Source organism: Diadema antillarum, unplaced genomic scaffold, assembly GCF_040938485.1.
Source record: "Diadema antillarum isolate AM-2024a unplaced genomic scaffold, OU_Dant_1.0 seq00001208_RagTag, whole genome shotgun sequence".
Classification (NCBI taxonomy): domain Eukaryota; kingdom Metazoa; phylum Echinodermata; class Echinoidea; order Diadematoida; family Diadematidae; genus Diadema; species Diadema antillarum.
Window position 1 is genome coordinate 187,028 of NW_027272001.1, and position 20,099 is coordinate 207,126.

Genomic DNA, 20,099 nt, shown 5'->3' on the forward strand with positions numbered 1-20,099 from the left:
ACCTTTGTAGGTTAGGGGCAAGCGAGGTCATGCTGCAGGCTTTTGGTCAGAGGGAAAAAGGAACATGGGATTGAAGCCCGTAAGTTTTGTTCAGAAGCAAAGAAAATGCAAGAAAAAAAAAAAAGAAGAGAAAAATAAAGGAGAAAGCACAGAAGATGATTTGCAAATCATGGCATCTTGTTACATTGAAGCAGTAAATGTTGTAGTATTGCTGAGGTGCAGTACAGCTTTCTCTATGTGCTGCACTTGTTACACAGTGTCAAGCGTCATTGTTTGGTGGCTTTGTTTTTGCAATCTGTTACCAATTTACTATCCAAAGTAAGAAGGCTATCAGAAAAGAAAGAAAAAGATGCACGATGACAGGCTAAAAAAGGACTACTGAATGTGTTCTATAAAAAGTGATGATTTAAGAGACTAGTGTGTCAGATTGCCCAAAATGGCATCAGATGGGAGAACGAATCCTGGTTAGAATTCTGGATGCAGCAGGTCAATCTTTATTTTGTTCCGTAGATTTGCATGTGCGGAGAAACTGTCTAGTGTTCAAAGATCTCAGGATAGTTCCGTTTCACGTTATTGGGCTTAAATCACCAAAGTCGATTCAAAACACGAAGGAATTTCATTGTGATATTCTTGTTATGATAAGTAGCATCCGTTGGCCTCAAGGAATATATTAGCACTTCTACATGGTGAATTGGTCAGAGTAATTTGTTCAAGACCTTGAGTGGCTCATTTCCTCGTGTGGCGTACCAAACCCTCTTTTCACCCAAGCCTTGCCATCAATTGTTGTCCTTTCCAAACGTGTTCTTCTTGTTTGCCGTGTTGCATGCAAATGCTGAACCTCAATATAAGAAAGTAACTGCATCATCTAACCCACACACTTGCCTTTCAAACTGCAGGATGCTGGTTTGTGGATGTGTTTGTGTGTGGGGGGGGGGGGAGATGTCTTTATGTGTGTGGATGTGGACATATATGTGTGTATTTGTATATATATGTGTGTGTTTGCAGAAGATACAACAATGCTGAAAGATTATCTCGGATGTGTGAAGTGTCAAAAGACAAAAACACTTTTTGCAGCTGCTGCCTTGTAAGATGTATCCACTCACTTGTTCTAAATATTATGCAGAAATTAAACAGAAGAAGGTTTCAGTGTCAACTAACCCCTGGGAATTTTATCTACTTTTGGAAGGGTGAGGATGGGGAGAGAAAGATAAAAAGAGAGAGAGAAAGTGTGTGTGTGTGTGTGTGTGTGTGTGTGTGTGTGTGTGTGTGTGTGTATGTGTGTGTGTGTGTGAACAGGGAGCCGCATATATGAATTTATGTTTGTGTATCTCCATAATTCATGTTCGTTGTCACATATACATTTTTAATCTACTGAAGGGACGAGCCTTCATTGGCAAGCCTTCTCAAGTCTCCATATGACAAACGTATCAATTTGTCGTTTTCAATCAGACAAGTGTTTACCAGGTTTTGGCTCTAGGTTACCAGACATTCCATTCAGAAAAATAGATTAAAGCATTTGAAGTTCCTTTTCTTTTTAGTCCCTGGAATGAATGGGACAGGTATAGTGTAGTGTAGCTCTCTTTGTAGCCTTTTTACAAGACCTTCAGGCTGTTGTTAGTACTGACCATCGGGAGCAGGGAGAAATTTTAACTGGTGTACCACGCCAGTGGTATAATTCCCTTGTCATTTCGACCAATGGAATTGCTCAATTCATCCATGTGACATGCATATTCACAAGCTTCTGTGGACAGGGCTCAGCTGATCAGTTGTCATAAAGTTTTCCTCCAAAACATTTGTGGCATAATGAGGTACCTGGTAGTGTGAACCCAGAAATTTTTGCATGCATTTTAATTTTGCGAGAGCCAAGATTCGCCGAAATTTAAATGCATGCGAAAGTTTGTGTCATCGCTATATTGCATTGGATGCCAGTGGCAATTTGCAAAAACTTCATGCTGCAAAAAAAAAACCGTTGGCTCCTATTTGCGACAATCTCATGCTGCAAAAATTTCTTGCTTTACAGTAATTACAAAGGAGTGAGTAAAGTAATTCAGATGGGTCCTGAAAGACCCTCTCTCAAGGGCCTCAACCCTCCCTGATGGCTTGACTCCTGTCTCCCTCGACAACCCTCTGCTTGCTTCTCTTGCATTTGCTACAGCAAGAAAGCCTTTGACAAAGACTATACTCTAACTACTTAAAGGGATGGTACAGTATTGGTAGAGGTGAGGATTGGGCTTTTAACTTTTTGCAAGATATCAAGAAACTGTATGTAAAATAGTACAGAGTGTACCTCTCTAAGAGGAATTCCAAGTTTATTTGATGAAAATCGGTTTTGGAATGGCTGAGACATCCAAAAATAAAGTAAAACAAAGCGGTCGTAATAAAATGTGGGTCCCACAGTTTATTAGAATTGCTCTGTTTTGGGTATCTCAGCCATTTCAAAAACCAATTTTCATCAAATAAACGTTGAATTTCTTTGGGAATTACATGCTCTTTCATATTTTATTAGAGGTTTCTCATAGTCTCACCCCAAAATGTTAGAAACCCGAGGTTAGGTCTCAACCCAAACTGTACGATCCCTTTAAGACTAGTCCCAAGTACATATACTCGGGCAGGTGTCTATGAGAAATGCATGCTAGCAAAATCAGCTCGTCCTCATCGGGTTAAAGAATAATCAGGATAGGTGTACAGTATGGACACCAATGGTTGATGTATTACTACATTTATCGCAATGTCATACAGTGAGGTGAAAGAGAAGACTTTTCTTTCTCTTTTCCTTGTAATTTTTGATAACACAAGGTGACAACACTTGAAAAACCTAGAAGATTTGGGATAGGGTGATGCTGCAGATATTCACTTTTTATGTGAGATGTGTTGTGCTATCTCTGTTACTCTGAACAGTAGAAGTCAACAGCTGATTGGATCTTCATATTAAAAATGACCTGGCAGGACTCATAGATGTGTGGGTTTACCTGTAGATGGGGAGAAAGTTCAAGTTTTCTGAGAGGTGGAATGGTTGAGTCTGTCTCAACGTCAAGTTTACCGCATCACTGTTACTGTGTGAACTTGACTTTTCACTGATGCGATTAGTGTGCAACGTGATTCCTGCTTTGAAAGCCACCGGAAGCCCAACCGTGTATCGCACGATAGAGCGATGCTGGTTTTAACGACGTTTCGATTAGTCTTCAAGGAGTTCGAGAGTAACGAGATGAGCAAGTGTCTATCTGAACGTCTACAAGATTCTCGGATCTGGGAGGAGTCTGCGGTGATGTCAGCCGAGGTGGTTTTGGCAAGTCTTCCGCTTAGATCTGAAGTGCTCTTGGGGGGAGATGTGAGGGAAAACCCCTAATGATTGAGAAATATCGAGAGTGAAGGCCACGGAGTGGTTGAAGGGCATGATGATTATCTTAAGAAAGTTACTCCCTGTTCTCTGGATGAATCAAGTTGCGGTGAAACGGGATCGATTTCTGACATGCTCTCTGGAACTGATTGGCAGGCTGAAGGCATTGCGGGCTGCCGCCGGTTTTGATTTCATTTAAAGGGAAGGCAGCCACAGACGAGCTTCTCCTTTTTTTCTTCCCTTTTTTGGTGTGTGTGTGTGTGTATGAGTGTGTGTTGGTGTGTGTGTGTGTGTGTGTGTGTTCGTGTGTGTTTTTAGAGAGAGAAAATAGAAAGAGATAAGAAATCACAATAGAAATTTTGTCTGTCCATCTGTGTTGTCCATTGATCACGATAAGGACCTGTATGATATACCTGGTGAATAAGGTAGTGCTGTCAACACAAATGAGTAGCATCTCCATTGTGTACAATTGTATGTATAATAAAAAAAGAATGCACACGTTGGGAAGGATTTGCAGAAGCATATTGCTGAGAAGTCTGTGACGTGATGGGCAACATAGGTAGAGGAGTTATTGTGGCTCAGTGGTTAAGATCATGGACTCTCAATCTGAAGGCCCCTGGTTCAAGTCCACTGGCAGCATCGGTTGTGCCCCTAGGCAAGACACTTTATCCCCATTGCCTAGTCCTTCAGAGGGGACTTAGAGCCGTCGGTCCCAGGGTAGTTTCTGCATTCGCATCCAAGTGCTTCCTCTTGAGCCCATGCAAAATAAATTAACACACACACACACACACGTCATTGTAGATAGAGAAAGATGGGTCAGGAGTAATTTTTTCAAGACAACACAATGTTGTGGCTTTCACGGCTGAAGGATATGACATTAAGCTATCAATATGATACTCCTTATTTCTCATCCTTGAGTTCCTTCTATTGCTCTTCATCGTTTCTTAAAGGTGCATGGTCCCGGTGTTTTAGTCAAATGCGTACACGGGCGCACGGCGCAAGTTTCCTATAGAGACCTACGCTATCGACTTCTCTTTGGCGCTTACGCTTTGGCCCACTTTCACGAGTCTGAAGATGTCCGATTCACTGTAGTCAGTGGTCCAATCATAGTTCGGCTCATGATTTGGCTGAGGGGGATGACAGCTTTAGCAAACTTCTTTGTGATGTCATAATAACAAGCACATATTCACGCATCCTGGCATTACTACAGACTGCGCAATGCGCAAAGAAGACAACGAAGGCAACGTTACTTAGCAACACCTACGCACTTTACTTTTGATGACAGCTCAACTTCGGTAATCTTCGTATCAATGCTAACGGTGATCGGCAGTTTTATCAATAGCGCCATCTACACTACCGGGACTATGCCCCTTTAAAACATTTTCTTCACATTTTTTGTTAGCCATATCCTTTTTTTTTCCTCGAAAAAAGTCTTTGGTGCATTATTTCTACTCTGGTGCAATCAAGGTCATGACGATAAGTTAACAGTCTGCATGAAGCAACAATTCATGGTCAAATTAAACAATTTTTCCACAGCACATACTTTTGTTAGAAGGAAGACATGTACTTACACCATTGCACTGTTAGCACCGTGCCATTGTGGAAATCGACCCAAAACTCCCACACACTCGGGAGAGAGCACCGCACAGCTGTAATGTGTACCTTTGTCGACCAAGTTGGGAGCTCTGTGGAGCAGACTGCCTGACCAGTGCCACTGAATCGGTGTTTTTGTACAGTGCACTGCTATGTGTCAGAATACCAGGGCACCGTTTCATGAAAGTTGTCAGCCCTGACAAGTTGTCAGTTTCTGTCAATCATCATGGTAACAGTCAGACACCAGAGCTTCTCAGCCAATCAAAACCTAGGATTTTGCTGAAGTTGTCAGAGACTGACAACTTGTCAGGGCTGACAACTTTCATGAATTGGTGCCCAGGAGTCCTTTTCATGAAAGTCTTTAAGAGAGACTTTCGCTCACAAGATGCACTCATGAGAGACTTCACGAAATGGATTGGAAAGTCTCATATACATTTAGTTACATATGAGTGACTTTGGCCATTCTGAGGTTTATGTAAAGACTTTTATGTGATGACTTCATGAAACGGACCCCTGGCATACAAAGCTTCTACTTGTAAATGTGTATTTAGTCATCATTCCAGAGATAATACCCTTGGTGTTGATTTCGCTCAGCACAGGGCTTTTACAGACCATCATATTTCTTTCTTGCTTCCCCCTCCATCTTGTTTTGCTTTATAAATAAGTAAGATCTGCATAATGACAGAACAGTAACAGTTGATGTACATTTGTATGTTATTGGTTTTTTTTTCTGTTCCCTCATTTTTGCAGGACACGTATCCATTTGTGTACATCCTGACCCAGTCACCCCACAAGCCACACCCACCAAAAGCGGAGAAATCAACCAAAGAGAAGGAGAAAACCAAAGAGGAGGAGCTTGCCGAGGCACTGAGGGATCTGAAGATTGGCTGGTTGTCAAAGTGAGTGCAGCTGGGATTAAAATGGTGGTAGAGATGACAATAATGACGATGGTGATGATGACGATGGTGATGATGATGATGATGATGGTGATGCTGATAGTGATGGTGATGGTTGTGGTGAGGCTAGTAGTGGCGGAATGATGGTGATGATGATGACGCTGATGATGATGATAGTGATGATGGTGATGATGATCATGATTATAATGATGGTGATGATGGTGATGATGATTATGATTACAATGATAGCGATGATTATAATGATGATGTAATGATGGTGACGATGTTGATGATTACAATGATGATGATGATGTAATGATGATGTGATGATGATGATGATGATGATGATGATGATGTGATGATGATTACGATGATGATGGTGGTGGTGGTGATGGTGTTAGTGATGATCATGGTGATGATGATGATGATGATGATAAATGGTCATAATGATGATGACTGTGCTGATGATAATGGTAGTAGTATTAATTATAATGATAATGGTGGTGATGCCAGGAAGATGTCGGTCAACACTAATGATCGTAAGGATCTTGACAATCACAACAATGATGATTATTCCTGTGATGATGATGGTGATGATATTAATGGCAATAAAGATTGTAATAACATTGATGGTACTATCACATTAATGATGATATTAATTGTCATTTGTTGGTTTTTTCCTCGGCTCTCCATTTCATACTTCTTTTGTCTGTTACTGGTTTCAATCTATTTTCGTAGATTTTGGTTTCGCTGCAGATTCTTGTACGGCCCCATTAGGATCCTGGTAGTATCTCTGACGGATTTGGCTCTTTGTGCTATTGTTTGTTTTTGTTGTTGTTTTATGAGCCTCGAGACTTGGTCGAGTTGTACAAAAAACTGTTGCCACTCTGCATGAGTGTTTGCTGAATAGATGTAGATATTTATGCTTGTTTTCCATTACTCTTTGTCTGGCGGCTGAAATTTACCTCGAACTGACCAATCAGCAAAATTGCTTTTGTTGTACTCTTTGTTGGATGTCGGATGGAAAATAAATGAAACTGAACTGATCACCAGCAATCTGTGACACGCTGTAACCATTGAGAACGGACTGATTTTGCTACAACACGCATTTCCCATAGACACCTGCCCGAGTACAGTTATACTTGGGACTCATCCTCAACGGGTTAAGAAGATACTGTATACACCATAAATTCAGCAATTTTGGGCTTGTAGACAAGTTCGCAAGTGGTTAGATTCATAATCAAGTTTCATGGTGATGGGATGAGAAATAAGTATTGTCCTCTATCAAGAAACAAACTTTTTAAGTTAAGGATTTGCCACCTTTTGAGATGATATACATAGAGTACCAAAGTGTAATGTCATAGCCATTCATCGCCATGGAAACTTGTTTTAAACAACCTGACCTGGCCCAAGTTTTTTGCATGCCTGGTTCCAACCCAAGCTATAACAGAAGATTGTGACGTCATCACTTTGGTACTCTATCGCATTTGTGTAACAGGAGGCAATATTTTGATGTTACTTCGGTGTCGATATGGTGAGTGTCAGTCGACTTGCTACAGAGAAAGTAAAACGACTGTCAAATATATAGAGTGTACAGTATTCAGTCACATAGATTGCAATTTCTGAAGAGGCTCATTTTGTATCAGAGGGCAAGAAACTGTAAACTGTCTCTTATAAATAGCAAAAAATGATAGCAAAGTCACTGATGTTTTCAGTGGTTTAATAATGATATTATTTATGATGCTCATTATTTACAGATTAGAAGGAGATGATCTGTACAAGGAACTCGCTGAACAATACCCGTCTCACCTACCTCTCCACGTCGCACAACTGAACAAGAAGGAAAACCACAAGGTATGATGTTGTGTACTTGGTGTAGTCTCCCTCTAGAGCAAGTCTTCTTGGGGAAGGGGGGGCGATTCGAAGACAAAGGGTTTAAACCGCAAACTGTGTTATATTCATCAGCAGAGAGTAGTTGGGATCAAGGTTCAAATCTGCTTTGCAGAAAAAAGGGCATGGCCGTAGTCACGTTTGGATCATCCACAGAGGAAGAAATAACTCCACATCTGCTGTTTGGAGTGTCATATCAAGTACTATGCAAACACTTGGAAACTTCTAGGGGCAGCCAAAGACTTTTTGTGCAGACCCACAAGGAATGGATACCTAATCATACACATCCTTTGCAGCAATGCAAGAAAGATGATATTAAAAGTGCATGAAGCAAGACCAAACTAGAGTTATAGTGCTTGGCAGGGTACCCTTGTACTATCACCTACTTTGTGAATATGGTATCTGGATGTAGAAGGCTACAATAAAATATGTTCACCTCTTTGGATAAAAGACAGTGCACAAGACGATGCCTTGTAGCGAAAAACTTTCCGGATACTTCAAGCAGATACGATTTGCCATTACTGCTTGTTGAGTAATGATCTAGCTTAGTCTCTTTTGCTCACACAATGGCATTTGCTGTACTTATACTCCCCCAAAATTTTGTAGACTCAAAGCTTAGAGTTGTCTTTTTTTGTCTTTTAGTTCAGTATTTAAAATGACATTTGCTCTTAAAAATTGAGATCAGAGTCCCTTCCGCTTCTTGCAATTAAAACCAACAAATGATACTCTCATTTCCTCTGTTTACCCCCAGTGCTTGAGAGATTTTAGTCACATGATAGTAAAAAGAAAAAAGAAATTCTTTGAGATTTAAATGATATGTTTTGACCTTGAACCGATATTCATTGCAAATATGCACAGGGCGAGGTTTTATTGCTCACCGCGTCATGTGATAATCACTTGCTGATAAGCCCCCCCCCCCCCTTTGCCCTGAAAATGAGGGTTGCTACCATGTGCCATTAAAGGCCCGGGGGGTGTTTCATAAAGCTGTTCGTGAAGTTACGAACAACTTACGAGTGACTGGTGATCAGTTCTTATGTGCTATACTTATCAGAATTTCAATAATTCAGCACAAAAACTGATCACCAGTCGCTTGTAAAGTCGTTCGTAACTTTACGAACAGCTTTATGAAACATGGCCCTGGTAGCGTTGGGATACCATGGAGTGAGAAGGCTGGTCCAACTCAGATCTATTCAAGAATCCCCTTTAAACAAATTGTGTTCACCTTTATCACTGATCTCTGTTAAAGTACAGTTGAACCTCTCTTATCCGGCCTCCCTTTATCCGGATCTCTCTATTATACGGACGCAATCTCGCCGTGATTTTTTTAAAAAAATAATTACGGGAGGAAAAGGGGATTCCCAACTCCTTGAGAACCCCTACACAAACACACATGAATTACATATATTTGATACATTTCTTAATGGTTATTTAGGTAAATAATCTCAAGAATTTATAAAAGAAAATGATTTCATTCTTGCAAACACGAACCTCTATTTTGGGGTCTGCTACTGAGTGTAACAATGAAAAGGTTGCAGTATACACATTACTACATGTGGTACTACAATGGGCTACTGTACATGTGTATGTATATATGTGTATGTACATGTATAAAGCATTGAGTCTCCCGTATCCGGCCAAATCTCTTATCCGGATGAGCCCCGGTCCTGACTTGTCCGGATACGAGAGGTTCAACTGTACAAACATGGCCGAAGAATCTTGACTGGAGTCGATCGTTACTGAGCAGCGTAAACTATGATGCACATATTTGCTGGCCGCTGCTATTCATGGTTTTTTAATGTACCCCTGTGGGCAGCAAATGAATTGGGCCATCCACGAATCTCCCCACCACTGAGTCTTTAATGGGACGGGATCGCCTCCAGTAGCTTGTCGGTTCTCGTCTGTGTATTTACTTTGGCAGCAATTAGAAAGAGCAAACATGTCTGTTTGGAGTTTGTAGTCACATTGTCACATACTGCTCAAGAACATGTCACTTTTTTTAATGAAATCCACATACTTGAAGTACAGACTTCAGCCTTTGCTATAAGGAGATGAGTACAGTTCCGTACTTGAACATCTGCACGTAGATACTTCAGTCATTTTTATTGATGCACCAATGCCCTGGAATGTCTTCCAACCAGAGCAGAAGACACCAGAGAGGTGACTGTACTTTTATGGGAAGAAGGAGGATGGTGGGATGATTTTTATGACAATAGTAAAAGAATGAACAAAAAGAAGGAACTTAACCCATTGAGGACAGTTTGAATTTGCTACAACACGCATTTCCCATAGTCGCTTGCCTGAGTATACTCCAGAATTGTCCTCAATGGGTTAATAAGATAAGAGCTGTTGGGTTAAAAGGCTCGGCATATGAAGTGTGCACGTAATCTGCTGCTTGAAGCGGACAACCAGGAGTTTCAAACAATGGTTTGACTTGAAAACCAGCTCTTCAGTTATATACTGATAATAATAAACTGTTTGCACATAGAAAGTGCCTGTATTATGAAGACTACCATGGGTCCCAGATATGGCTGGCAAGACGAGTCACATAGTTGAAAGAACTTCTCTGGTATGTGAGTCCCCCGCCCCCCTTTCGACATGCTTGAAGTCTGCAAGAGAGATTCTATTTGTTTTGTAGTATTTATACAAAAATGGCTAATTCAAAAATCAAACACTCCAGAGTGTTCTTTGTGCGGACGACAGAGTAGACAAGTGGGACATTACGCTTTGTGTTTTTATTGCAATGTATTGACACACGTCGGAAGATCTTATCATTAGTGATTCCAGGAAATGTCATATCTGTAAAGCAAACACTGATAGCGAGATAAGACCGAAAGCACATCAAGTCTACCTTCACGCAGCTGGTGTGCTGTGACTGAGGAGGGATTGGTAGAAGACTTTAAACCCTTGGGATGCCCCCAGGGTCAGAGTCACCAAAAAGTGGCCGATTCAGTGATCAAAATGCTGCCATCCATTCTCTGCTTGAAGTAGATACTGCCACAAGCGTATCCCCCCCCCCCCCCCAGCAGTCTAAGAGCTATTTGTCTGACTTGCCGGGAGCTCTGTACTGTACAGTTTTATTGCCCAGTCATAAAGTTTGCATCTCCTTTTAATACAGAGCTCTCAACCAGTATGTTTTTACCGCACGTAATATGTTTTTCCTTCATCCAAAATAAGAAACTATGGCTTATAAATGAGTCTACTTTTCCTTTTTTTTCTGCAATTTGATTTAGCAAACTTACTACTCCTTTTCTTTTTCTTTTTTTATTCAAATTTGATTTAGCAAATTTAGTACCATGTGGAATTGCTCCACTTTGCCTTCAAAATGTTTGCCTCGCTCTGCATAGATTTGTTTGTTTGTTTGTTTGTTTGTTTGTTTGTTTGTTTGTTACCCACGCCGATGAAAATCGGCAGGGGTTATGTAAAGGGTTCCGTATGTTTGTTTGTTTGTTTGTTTGTTTGTTTGTTTTTTGTTTGTTTGTTTGTTTGTTTGTTTGTATGTTTGTTTGTTTGTTTGTTTGTTTGTTTGTTTGTTTGTGTACAAGATAACAAGAGAACGGGTAAACGGATTTGCACGAAATGTTCAGGGAATGTTTGGATAATGACAGGAAAGAATCGATTAGATTTTGGTGATAATCGGTTGACCCTTGCAAATTCTGTGTGACCTTGAAGTTTTGACCCCATGGTATAGTGACCATTCCGAAAATTTCCCGTTTCTCACTTTGCGATTTTCCACTACCATACGAAAACATAAACTCCCCAACGATCCGACTTCGCTGCTCAAATATTCGTAAGAATTCCGAAATTTACGTTTAGGCCTATTTGAGGGACTATGTCCTTCTAGATTTATGAAAGTTCGTTCTCCGTCATCACAAACTGGCCCGTATTTTGATGATTTTTCAAATTAACATTGATTGTTTTTTTCGTTGGAGGAGCATTTTGCTCGGTCGCAGTCACACTGCACGATATGCGTGCTCAATGTCAATGCGTGTGCAAGGCCGCTGAAAATGCATCGCGCTCTACACTGTTGGTGCAAAATTGCACCGGGGACGTTGCGGCGCTCGTTGGTGGCCGAATACTGGTGCAGTAGACATTTGCATTCAACCCTTGCATTGAATGATTCCCGTAGACACTAATCATAGGGGTAATTGCCTAGGGGGTACGTAAATTTTGTTTTTCTTTTTTGCTTTTGTGGATACCATCAAAGATCGTACACTCATACGACCTTTGATATTTGATGATTTTTCAAATTAACATTGATTGTTTTTTTCGTTGGAGGAGCATTTTGCTCGGTCGCAGTCACACTGCACGATATGCGTGCTCAATGTCAATGCGTGTGCAAGGCCGCTGAAAATGCATCGCGCTCTACACTGTTGGTGCAAAATTGCACCGGGGACGTTGCGGCGCTCGTTGGTGGCCGAATGCTGGTGCAGTAGACATTTGCATTCAACCCTTGCATTGAATAATTCCCGTAGACACTAATCATAGGGATAATTGCCTAGGGGGTACGTAAATTTTGTTTTTCTTTTTTGCTTTTGTGGATACCATCAAAGATCGTACACTCATACGACCTTTGATATCATCACACTCTCGGCTTGCTATAATCAAAATATCCCGCAAGAAAACGGCGTATTTCTCGATTTTTAGCGCTTTTTCCGCGACCCGTCGCGTAGACAATACTCTTAAAACTGGACTTAATTCGCGCGCGCTTGGAAAAGTTCCGATTCTGCACTTTTGACGGTGGAATTTGGGATTTTCGATGGATTTTTGGAGGAGACTTAAGGACTTTCCTGTACGTGAATGAGTGTTAATACCGTATATGTAATGATGTGATTTGCGTGTGATGTGACTGTAGAACCAAAGATCGTACACTTCAGTATACGATCTTTGGTAGAACTCACTGGCTGGTGATAAAGCACACTGGCAATTAAGTGGCCGAATTCTGGTAGATGACCGAATGCACATTATGTTTACCCCGACTTTGTACTTAGGCGTGGGTCTGCCGCCTTTGACGGCCCCTCTCTAGTTTGTTTGTTTGTTTGTTTGTTTGTTTGTTGATGTGCAGAGATTGGCAGCACTGCTTATTTGTGTCATTATCTCACTTGCTCTACAGCCTGGGAGTTCACTGTAACACTATCTTTCTGTCTGTGCACACGCACGTGCATGTGCATTATCTGTTTTATAGAATGGTGAACAAATTTTGGCAGAAATGCATTGTTTTAATTGTGTTTCTGATAATTACAGACACTTGGCAAATTTACTGAATTTCCTTTTGGCTTGCCTGCATTCATTTCATTTTATTTTTGATACAAATTTTTTGAAGAATAACCAACTCTTATATTGAGCATTTGATATCTTTTGTAACCGTGAGCAAGAGACATTGAGGGTAGAAGTATGTACCCTCACTTAAAACTTTGTGATTTCTATTTTTTGTTCCCCCCTTCTCATTACTGCAGGAAAGGAGCAAGACTCTTCCAGAAATTGTGGACGCAGCCAATGCCGTACTTTCTCTGATCGACCAATCAGAGTTGGCAATATATCTGGCTGTGAAAAATGACACACGACCCGATGCACTCAGTACCAAGCAGTAAGGGAATTTAGTTTTGATTTCTTGACTATCATCTTCGGCAGTCCGTCATTTGAAGTGACTAATTACTCTTTTTTGTCAATTGAATTTAGTGGTTAAAGTTCTCAAATACAGTACCATGTGAGAGGTGACCGCTATCTTGTCAAGATGATGTGATGTTTAATGAAACTTAAGTGATGATTTTATAACTCTCCATGGATGCTAGATAGCTATCAAGCAATTCAGTCAAATCAGGAGGTTTTTGTGTATTGACAGTTGACTAGTGGTAGAATGGTTAGGTCTTCAAACTCTTAACCATAAGATCGCAGGTTCCTATTCCAGCTGAGACGGGTGTGGGATATGAAGACCTGGCATCTGTGATGTGCTAATAAAGGCGGGGGCCATGTGAGAGAAGAGTGTACTCTCACTAAAGGAGCTGCCCGTGCTAAATTAGAATTTGTTTTTATCTCTGATGTGATGCAAGTATTCAGTCAATTTTGAAACTTCATCTGCTGCAAACTCATGCTCATATTTGTTCGTTCTGTTTTGCTTTTGTTTTATTTTTTACTCTTCAGAGAGATGGAAAAGCAGAAACATCATTTAATCTCCGCCCTTTGCCTGAAGGGCATCGCCCTGGCTGATCAAGTCCTCACTGCAACCGATTCTGTCTCCACGGAAACGGACCCCACCCCATCTTCTGTCGCAAAAACCACTGCCACCACCACGACCACCACTGCAAGCACCACGACCACACCCAGCACCACCAGCAGTGTTGCCACAACGATCACCTCTCCTGCTCCCACCGGAACATCCGCTTCGTCAGTAGCCTCCGCTGTCGTGTCAACATCGTCTTCATCGTCGTCGTCTGTATCAACGTCCGCTTCGCCTCCGGCCATGTCCCAGGAGGAGGAGAACAAGATGAGGGAAGAGGTGGAGGACACGTATCGTGAGGTGCTAAAGTGGGCTGACGCGGAGGAGAAGAAGGTGTGTTTTTGTGTGGAGAAAGAGCTGGGAATAAAATAAAGGAGGTCTGCAAAGCTAAGCAGTCACATGTAAAGAAATGCAGCTGTTAAAAATGAAGAAGAGAAGAAAAAAAAAATGAAAGAAACGACCCACAAAGAAAGTAAAAAAGAAAGAAAAAGGACTTCCTAAGCTTACTTCGCCTACTGGTAGTTGGTAGTTAAGATAGGCAGAGCAATTCTGGTGCTAGCAGTGGAAGAATTGGAAGCATTGGATACCGCAAGCAGTTCATTGCTTGGCTCTATTAGGACCAGAAACAATTAGCACAGATTTTAACACTGGTAATGGACTGGTCCATTTGAATCAAATGGCGCTTAGCGTCATCTGCTCATGTTCTCGTAGACAGGGGTTTGATGCTACTGCAATGCAAATATTTGGCGGTAGGGAAATGTTCACACATTCAGGGCTTGGTTGAACAAACACAAAAAGTAACTGCCCACATATGTTGTTATCATGATGACATAACCAAGTGAGGTTCTGCCGAAATTGGCCCAGCCCCGAAAACAAATGATAATTGCACAAAAGTTGTCTAGCTTTGTGGTTTGTTCGTAAGGAAACCAGTGATTTGTCTGACGTCATAGAATGCAACCATCCTATTCAGTGGAACGTCTCTCCCGTCTTACTAAAAAAAACAGGTACTGCTCTTCACCACTCGACACGCTCAAGTCAACAAGCACAGTGGGCGTCGGCTGAAGTGCATGCTGAAACAGCTGGAGATGGAGTCTAGGCCATCAAAGGACAGTGAATTGAGGATCATTGAGGTCAGTTTTTCTCCGGTCAGAATTACAAAAGGTCACGTCTCCGAGGTGACAGGAAATGAGAGCTTGGGTCTGCCAAGTTCCAGTTTCATAAACCTTTCTTGCGTTTAATGTTCAGGGGGGACATAGTATTGGGCCTTTTGCCAGTTGTCATTTATAATATCTCATGTAATGTCATGTTCGCATTAAAGACAATCTCGAATCATAGCTCTCACAATGTGCTGGAAATAACTATCACGTCCTTTGTTGCTTCAGTTTCACAATGTCGTTTGGTTTCTGTTCCCGGGCTCCATTTCATTAGAAAGTTTCAATGATAGGAACTCTTGCTAGAATGGCAGTGCTATGGGATGTAGCAATGTGGATGATATTGTGTCAAAACTGTGGCCATGTTGGATTTATTTTTCCAGTGCTTCCCTCCTCTGCCTATCTGTCCATCTCTCTCTCCACACCATTCTTTTCTTTACTCTCCCCTTCTTTCTTCTTCTCTCTCCATCATTTTCCTTTCCCCTCCCTCTCTCCTTTCACACTCTATCTTACTCTCATTTTATCTCCTTCATTTTCTCCCTCTCCTCCCCTTTACATTCTTTCCTTCTTTCTCTCCTTTTCACTTCCTCATCACTCTTCTCTGCTCACTGCCTCTTCCTTCTCTCTCTCTATCTTTCCTCTCCTCCTTTCCTCTTTCACTCTGTCGCTTTTACCCCGTTCGCTTGCTCTCTTTCCCATTCTTTTTACTTTTCTCTCCTCAATCCCCCTATCCCTCTTCCCTCATCTTCTCTGTTCTCCTACTATCTCTTTCACCACTTCCTCCATCTCTCTGCTTCTCTTTCTCTCCTTTGTCATACTAGTCATTCTATCCTTCTCTCTGCATCTCCCCTGCTGTCACGCTCTATCTCCTATCGCTCTTTTCCTTTCTCTTCCCTTTTCCTTTTTATGCTGTCTTTCTCCCTCTCCATTTAGCTCCTTTGTCACTCTATCCCTCTTCCTGTGTCTACCCTGTTCTCATTATTTCTCCCTCCCTCTCTCCTTTCCTCTCTTTCTCCTTCTTTCCCCTTTTCACTCTCTCCCTCTCTCTCTCCCTTTCTTCCTCCTCTTCTTCTTCTCCTCCTCCTCCTCCTCCTCCTCCTCCTTCTTCTTCTTTTCCAATACTGTCCAGCACCCCAATCAGAAATCAGAGGTCAACCGAACTCCTCTGTCATTCCGTCTCTCATCCATCCCTCTTCCTATATATCTCCTGTTCTTATGCCCTTTTCATCTCCTCCATCACTCTTCCCCTTTTGCCACACCCTCTAGCCACGCCCTCTTCTCATCAAAACTACAATGGGAGTTTTGCAGCAAGGATCCCAATAAAGGATTACACCTTTTAAAGGGATTGCGTAGTTTTGGTTGAGATGGGGGATTCAGATTTCAACTTTTTGTGAGATGATGAGAAATCACTCGTAAAATATGAAAGAGCATACAATTCCAGGAGGATTTCAAAGTTTATTTGATGAAAATCGGTTTTGAAATGTGTGAGATATCAAAAGAAAAAAAAAACAAAGTGAAACAAAGTGGTCCTAAAAAAAGGTGGGTCCCACCTAAATAGAACCTCTTTGCTTGTTTTTTATGTATCTTGACCATGTCAAAATGAATTTTTATCACATAAACTGAATTCCTCTTCAAATTTTGTTTCTTTAATATTTCAAGAGGTTTCTCATTATCTCACAAAAATGTTGAAGTCCCATCTCAACCAAAACTATACCATTCCTTTAAAATGTTCTGGTATGCAGATCCAAAGAGAAAGAGGATGTCAAGCTAGTTATGATACCAACCAGTAATCAATACCAAATTTAGCAGCAGTCTCTCTTCGTCAGGTGACTGGGAGATAATTGTGAAGACTGAAACAGGATCCCTTCTCTTTCTCGATGATCCCACATCCTGTTTCAGATCTAAAGTATTTGCCTCGTTAAAGGGATCTCATAGTTTTGGTTGAGACCTGATTTCAGGTTTCTAGCATTGTTTAAACCTCCTATGAAATATGAAAGAGTATGTAATTCCATGAGGAATTCAATGTTTATTTGATGAAAATTGGTTTTGAAATGGCTGAGATATCCAAAACAGAGCGATTCTAGTAAAGTGTGGGACCCACCTTTTATTACGATGGCTTCGTTTTACTTTGTTTTTTGATGTTTCAGTCATTCCAAACCCGATTTTCATGAAATAAATTTTGAATTCCTCTTAAAATGGTATGCTCTGTACTATTTCATAAGTGTTTTCTCGGTATCTCGCAAAAAGCTAAAAGCCCAATTCTCATCGCCACCAATACTGTGCCATCCCTTTAATGCTTCTAGCTGGATGTAGAATGTGCCCAAGAGAGCTTGCGACTGGAGTGGTATAAAGGCCAAAGCCCTTTACCTTTACTCCCGAATCTGCAAGCAAAGTTGATTTTAAGGCACTGCTAGTATTCCGTTATCAGTGAATGTCCTGTCAAAGTTCAGCTTCGATTACTGTTGCATTTCTTTGAGGTTTTTTTTTTTCTGTTCAAATTGCCTCTGATGGAGATGTGCTAGGATCAAAAGCTCAGGCCCCTTTTGACTCTGTTAGTTTGTTGTTGCAATTTAATGGAAGAAGGTGTTCTACAATTTTGCTATCATTTCTCTTTAGGTTTATGGCGTTGCATTTTAATGAATAAGATTTTGTATATTAAAGTGGATATTGCATCAGGATCAAGAATTGAATACAGAAGTTGATGGAGAAAAAAAAAGGACAGTCGTTATTCAAAGGCGTAATGAACCAATTACTAAACAAGATCTTCAATGCCTCGCTCTACGATATTTTGCAAATCAGTTTTAATAATTTTCAAATCTTGGAAAGAGATCGCAAGGAAAATGATGCCGAATATGCCCTGGATGGAATGTTTCTCATACAAGGGAACCTTGTTTAAACGAGGACCTCAGAACTATGGATTACCTCATTATATCAGGCTACTCATTATATCAGTGTACAAAAACAAGGAATATAAAGAGTTGGGATGCACAGAATCAACTTGTTATAGAGGATTTTGCCATATCTGACCTCTGTAGTATCTTTAATAATCATACAACAGAAGATTGTTTGAACACAATTCTGACCTTTACTCACAAGTAGTCATTATTTTACTTTAGGGTATACACAATGTTGAACCTTTAAGGGGGATTTTCAAAGTGTTTAAATTGGCTGTAATGCCTTTAATGATCATTCAACATGAGAGGAAAGCTCAGTGTGGTTTGCATTAGTTTCATTTCCTTTCTTTCTTTCTTTTTTTTTCCTGTCCTTTCTTGGTCCCTTTCCAGGTGTACAAGTCACTAGGCTGGGAGCACATGGTTCGTCACACGGTCAACTGGCTGCCGGTCAAGTATCCGGCCAATTTCATTCCCTTCTAGGAATTTGGGAGAAGTGCGTGGATGACGGGATGCCGCTACCACCATCTCCTCCATCAAGGGGACGTCAGATGGAGTTTCGCCAAGATGACGTTGAGGGGGGCGTAGTGGGACGTATAGTTTCGGGGGGTTTTGTTGTTGTTGTTGTTGTTGTTGTAGCAGAGCAGAGACAGTTGGTAGAACTGTCCGGAGACCAGAGAGTAATATAACCCCCATGTTCAGTGGAATGGGAGAAAATGAGAAACCAATCTAGTAAATGAGTTGAAATCTTTCTCAACTGTTGGGGAAAAGTTATTATAGCAATGTAAGTACAGACGTGGGATATTGGCTGACAGTCTGGATCGAGATACGACGTTTGACCTCCCGACCCTTGGATGTCATGTGTCAAATTGGTTACATAATGCGTTCAAGGTCATATCACGAGATGTGATTTATGCACTGCCTCTCATAGATCTGCCCACAACGCATCCTGCGCAGTAAAGAAGGTGCTGAATCATATGTGGGCATTTGTACATGATCACTAACTGCTAATGTTTGTGTGCGTATAGCCATGCTTGGCTGGACAATACTAGAAAATCAGTAGGTGGGACTAAGCAATGCCATCATGCTCCGTGGCTGTGTGCCTCAGAAGCTGCAAGATACACTGCCTGTTCAGAAACTCTGAATTCCTCTCCAATTTTTATATGCAATGGCAACTATGATCAACAGCATAATACCAAATGATTGAAATCTACCAAACGACTTGAATACCAAATAATTAATATCTACCAAATACAACAAAACACATATGCATTCAAATGTAATTTCCCTTCCCACAAATTGTCTGGTGAGAAATCTATATTTGGTAGATAATGAAATGAGAGTTTGTTGAGCCACAAACAAGGATGCAGAATCAAAATCCCAATTTTCCCCTCATTTTGACTTCCCTTCACTGTATATTGCCTTATGCATTGTGAAAGTCACAGTATACCTACATGGTGAATAGATTGTCCATTCTCTTCAGGTGTCCACAACATTTGTTCCACATGCAGCAACAATTACTTCAGTGATACCAGTTGCTACAATTTCTTTCTTTAATAGCAAGGTATGATGTTATATACTGGCAAATCATATGTGAATGAAGACTCGAAAGAAATCTGTCTAATGGAAGAATTGGGTAATGTCACATCACATGAGATGCACGACATGTCTTGTCATAATAACATCACACCATCACTTCGTTATTTTTTAACCAGAAGGTCATTGTTGCCAGTACGACGTCTATGTAGCTTAAGTCCTACTGAATCTCAGCTGCCATATTGCTCAGCATGAAGGGAAAGGGGTAGGTGGGAGAGCATGTTCATCCACTTACCCTGGGCTGCCTTTCGATTGATGTATTATGAACAAGAACTGAACCACATTACAGTGCGGTTGCTGGTGAATCCTTTATTTTCTTTCAATATCACTCTGAACAGCCATCTGTAGCCGCCTTCTATTTCTTTTTTCTCTTCTTTTTTTGTGGAGAGTAGGAAATGAAAAAGTAGAAGAACATAATATACCTGAGCAGACTACTCCATAATGTAGCTGAAAACATTTGAAGCAAATGGGTTGTATATGCATCGCAAGGCATATATTTGGCAGCAGTTTCATGTCCATGACAAAACTTCA

The 20,099-nt window shown here is 41.0% G+C and overlaps 1 protein-coding gene across 1 annotated transcript in view; it reads left to right on the forward strand.

Annotated features, from left to right (window-relative positions):
* Positions 1–19,603, forward strand: part of LOC139744764 (tripeptidyl-peptidase 2-like) — a 46,494-nt gene extending 26,891 nt beyond the window's left edge. Inside the window, exons 20-26 of the mRNA XM_071655186.1 lie at positions 11–79; positions 5,681–5,829; positions 7,584–7,680; positions 13,170–13,300; positions 13,855–14,263; positions 14,935–15,060; positions 18,366–19,603. Of these exons, the coding sequence (XP_071511287.1) occupies positions 11–79; positions 5,681–5,829; positions 7,584–7,680; positions 13,170–13,300; positions 13,855–14,263; positions 14,935–15,060; positions 18,366–18,455 (1,071 nt within the window). The 3' untranslated portion in view covers positions 18,456–19,603. The remainder of the gene's footprint in view (positions 1–10; positions 80–5,680; positions 5,830–7,583; positions 7,681–13,169; positions 13,301–13,854; positions 14,264–14,934; positions 15,061–18,365) is intronic.
* Positions 19,604–20,099: the final 496 nt, after the last annotated feature.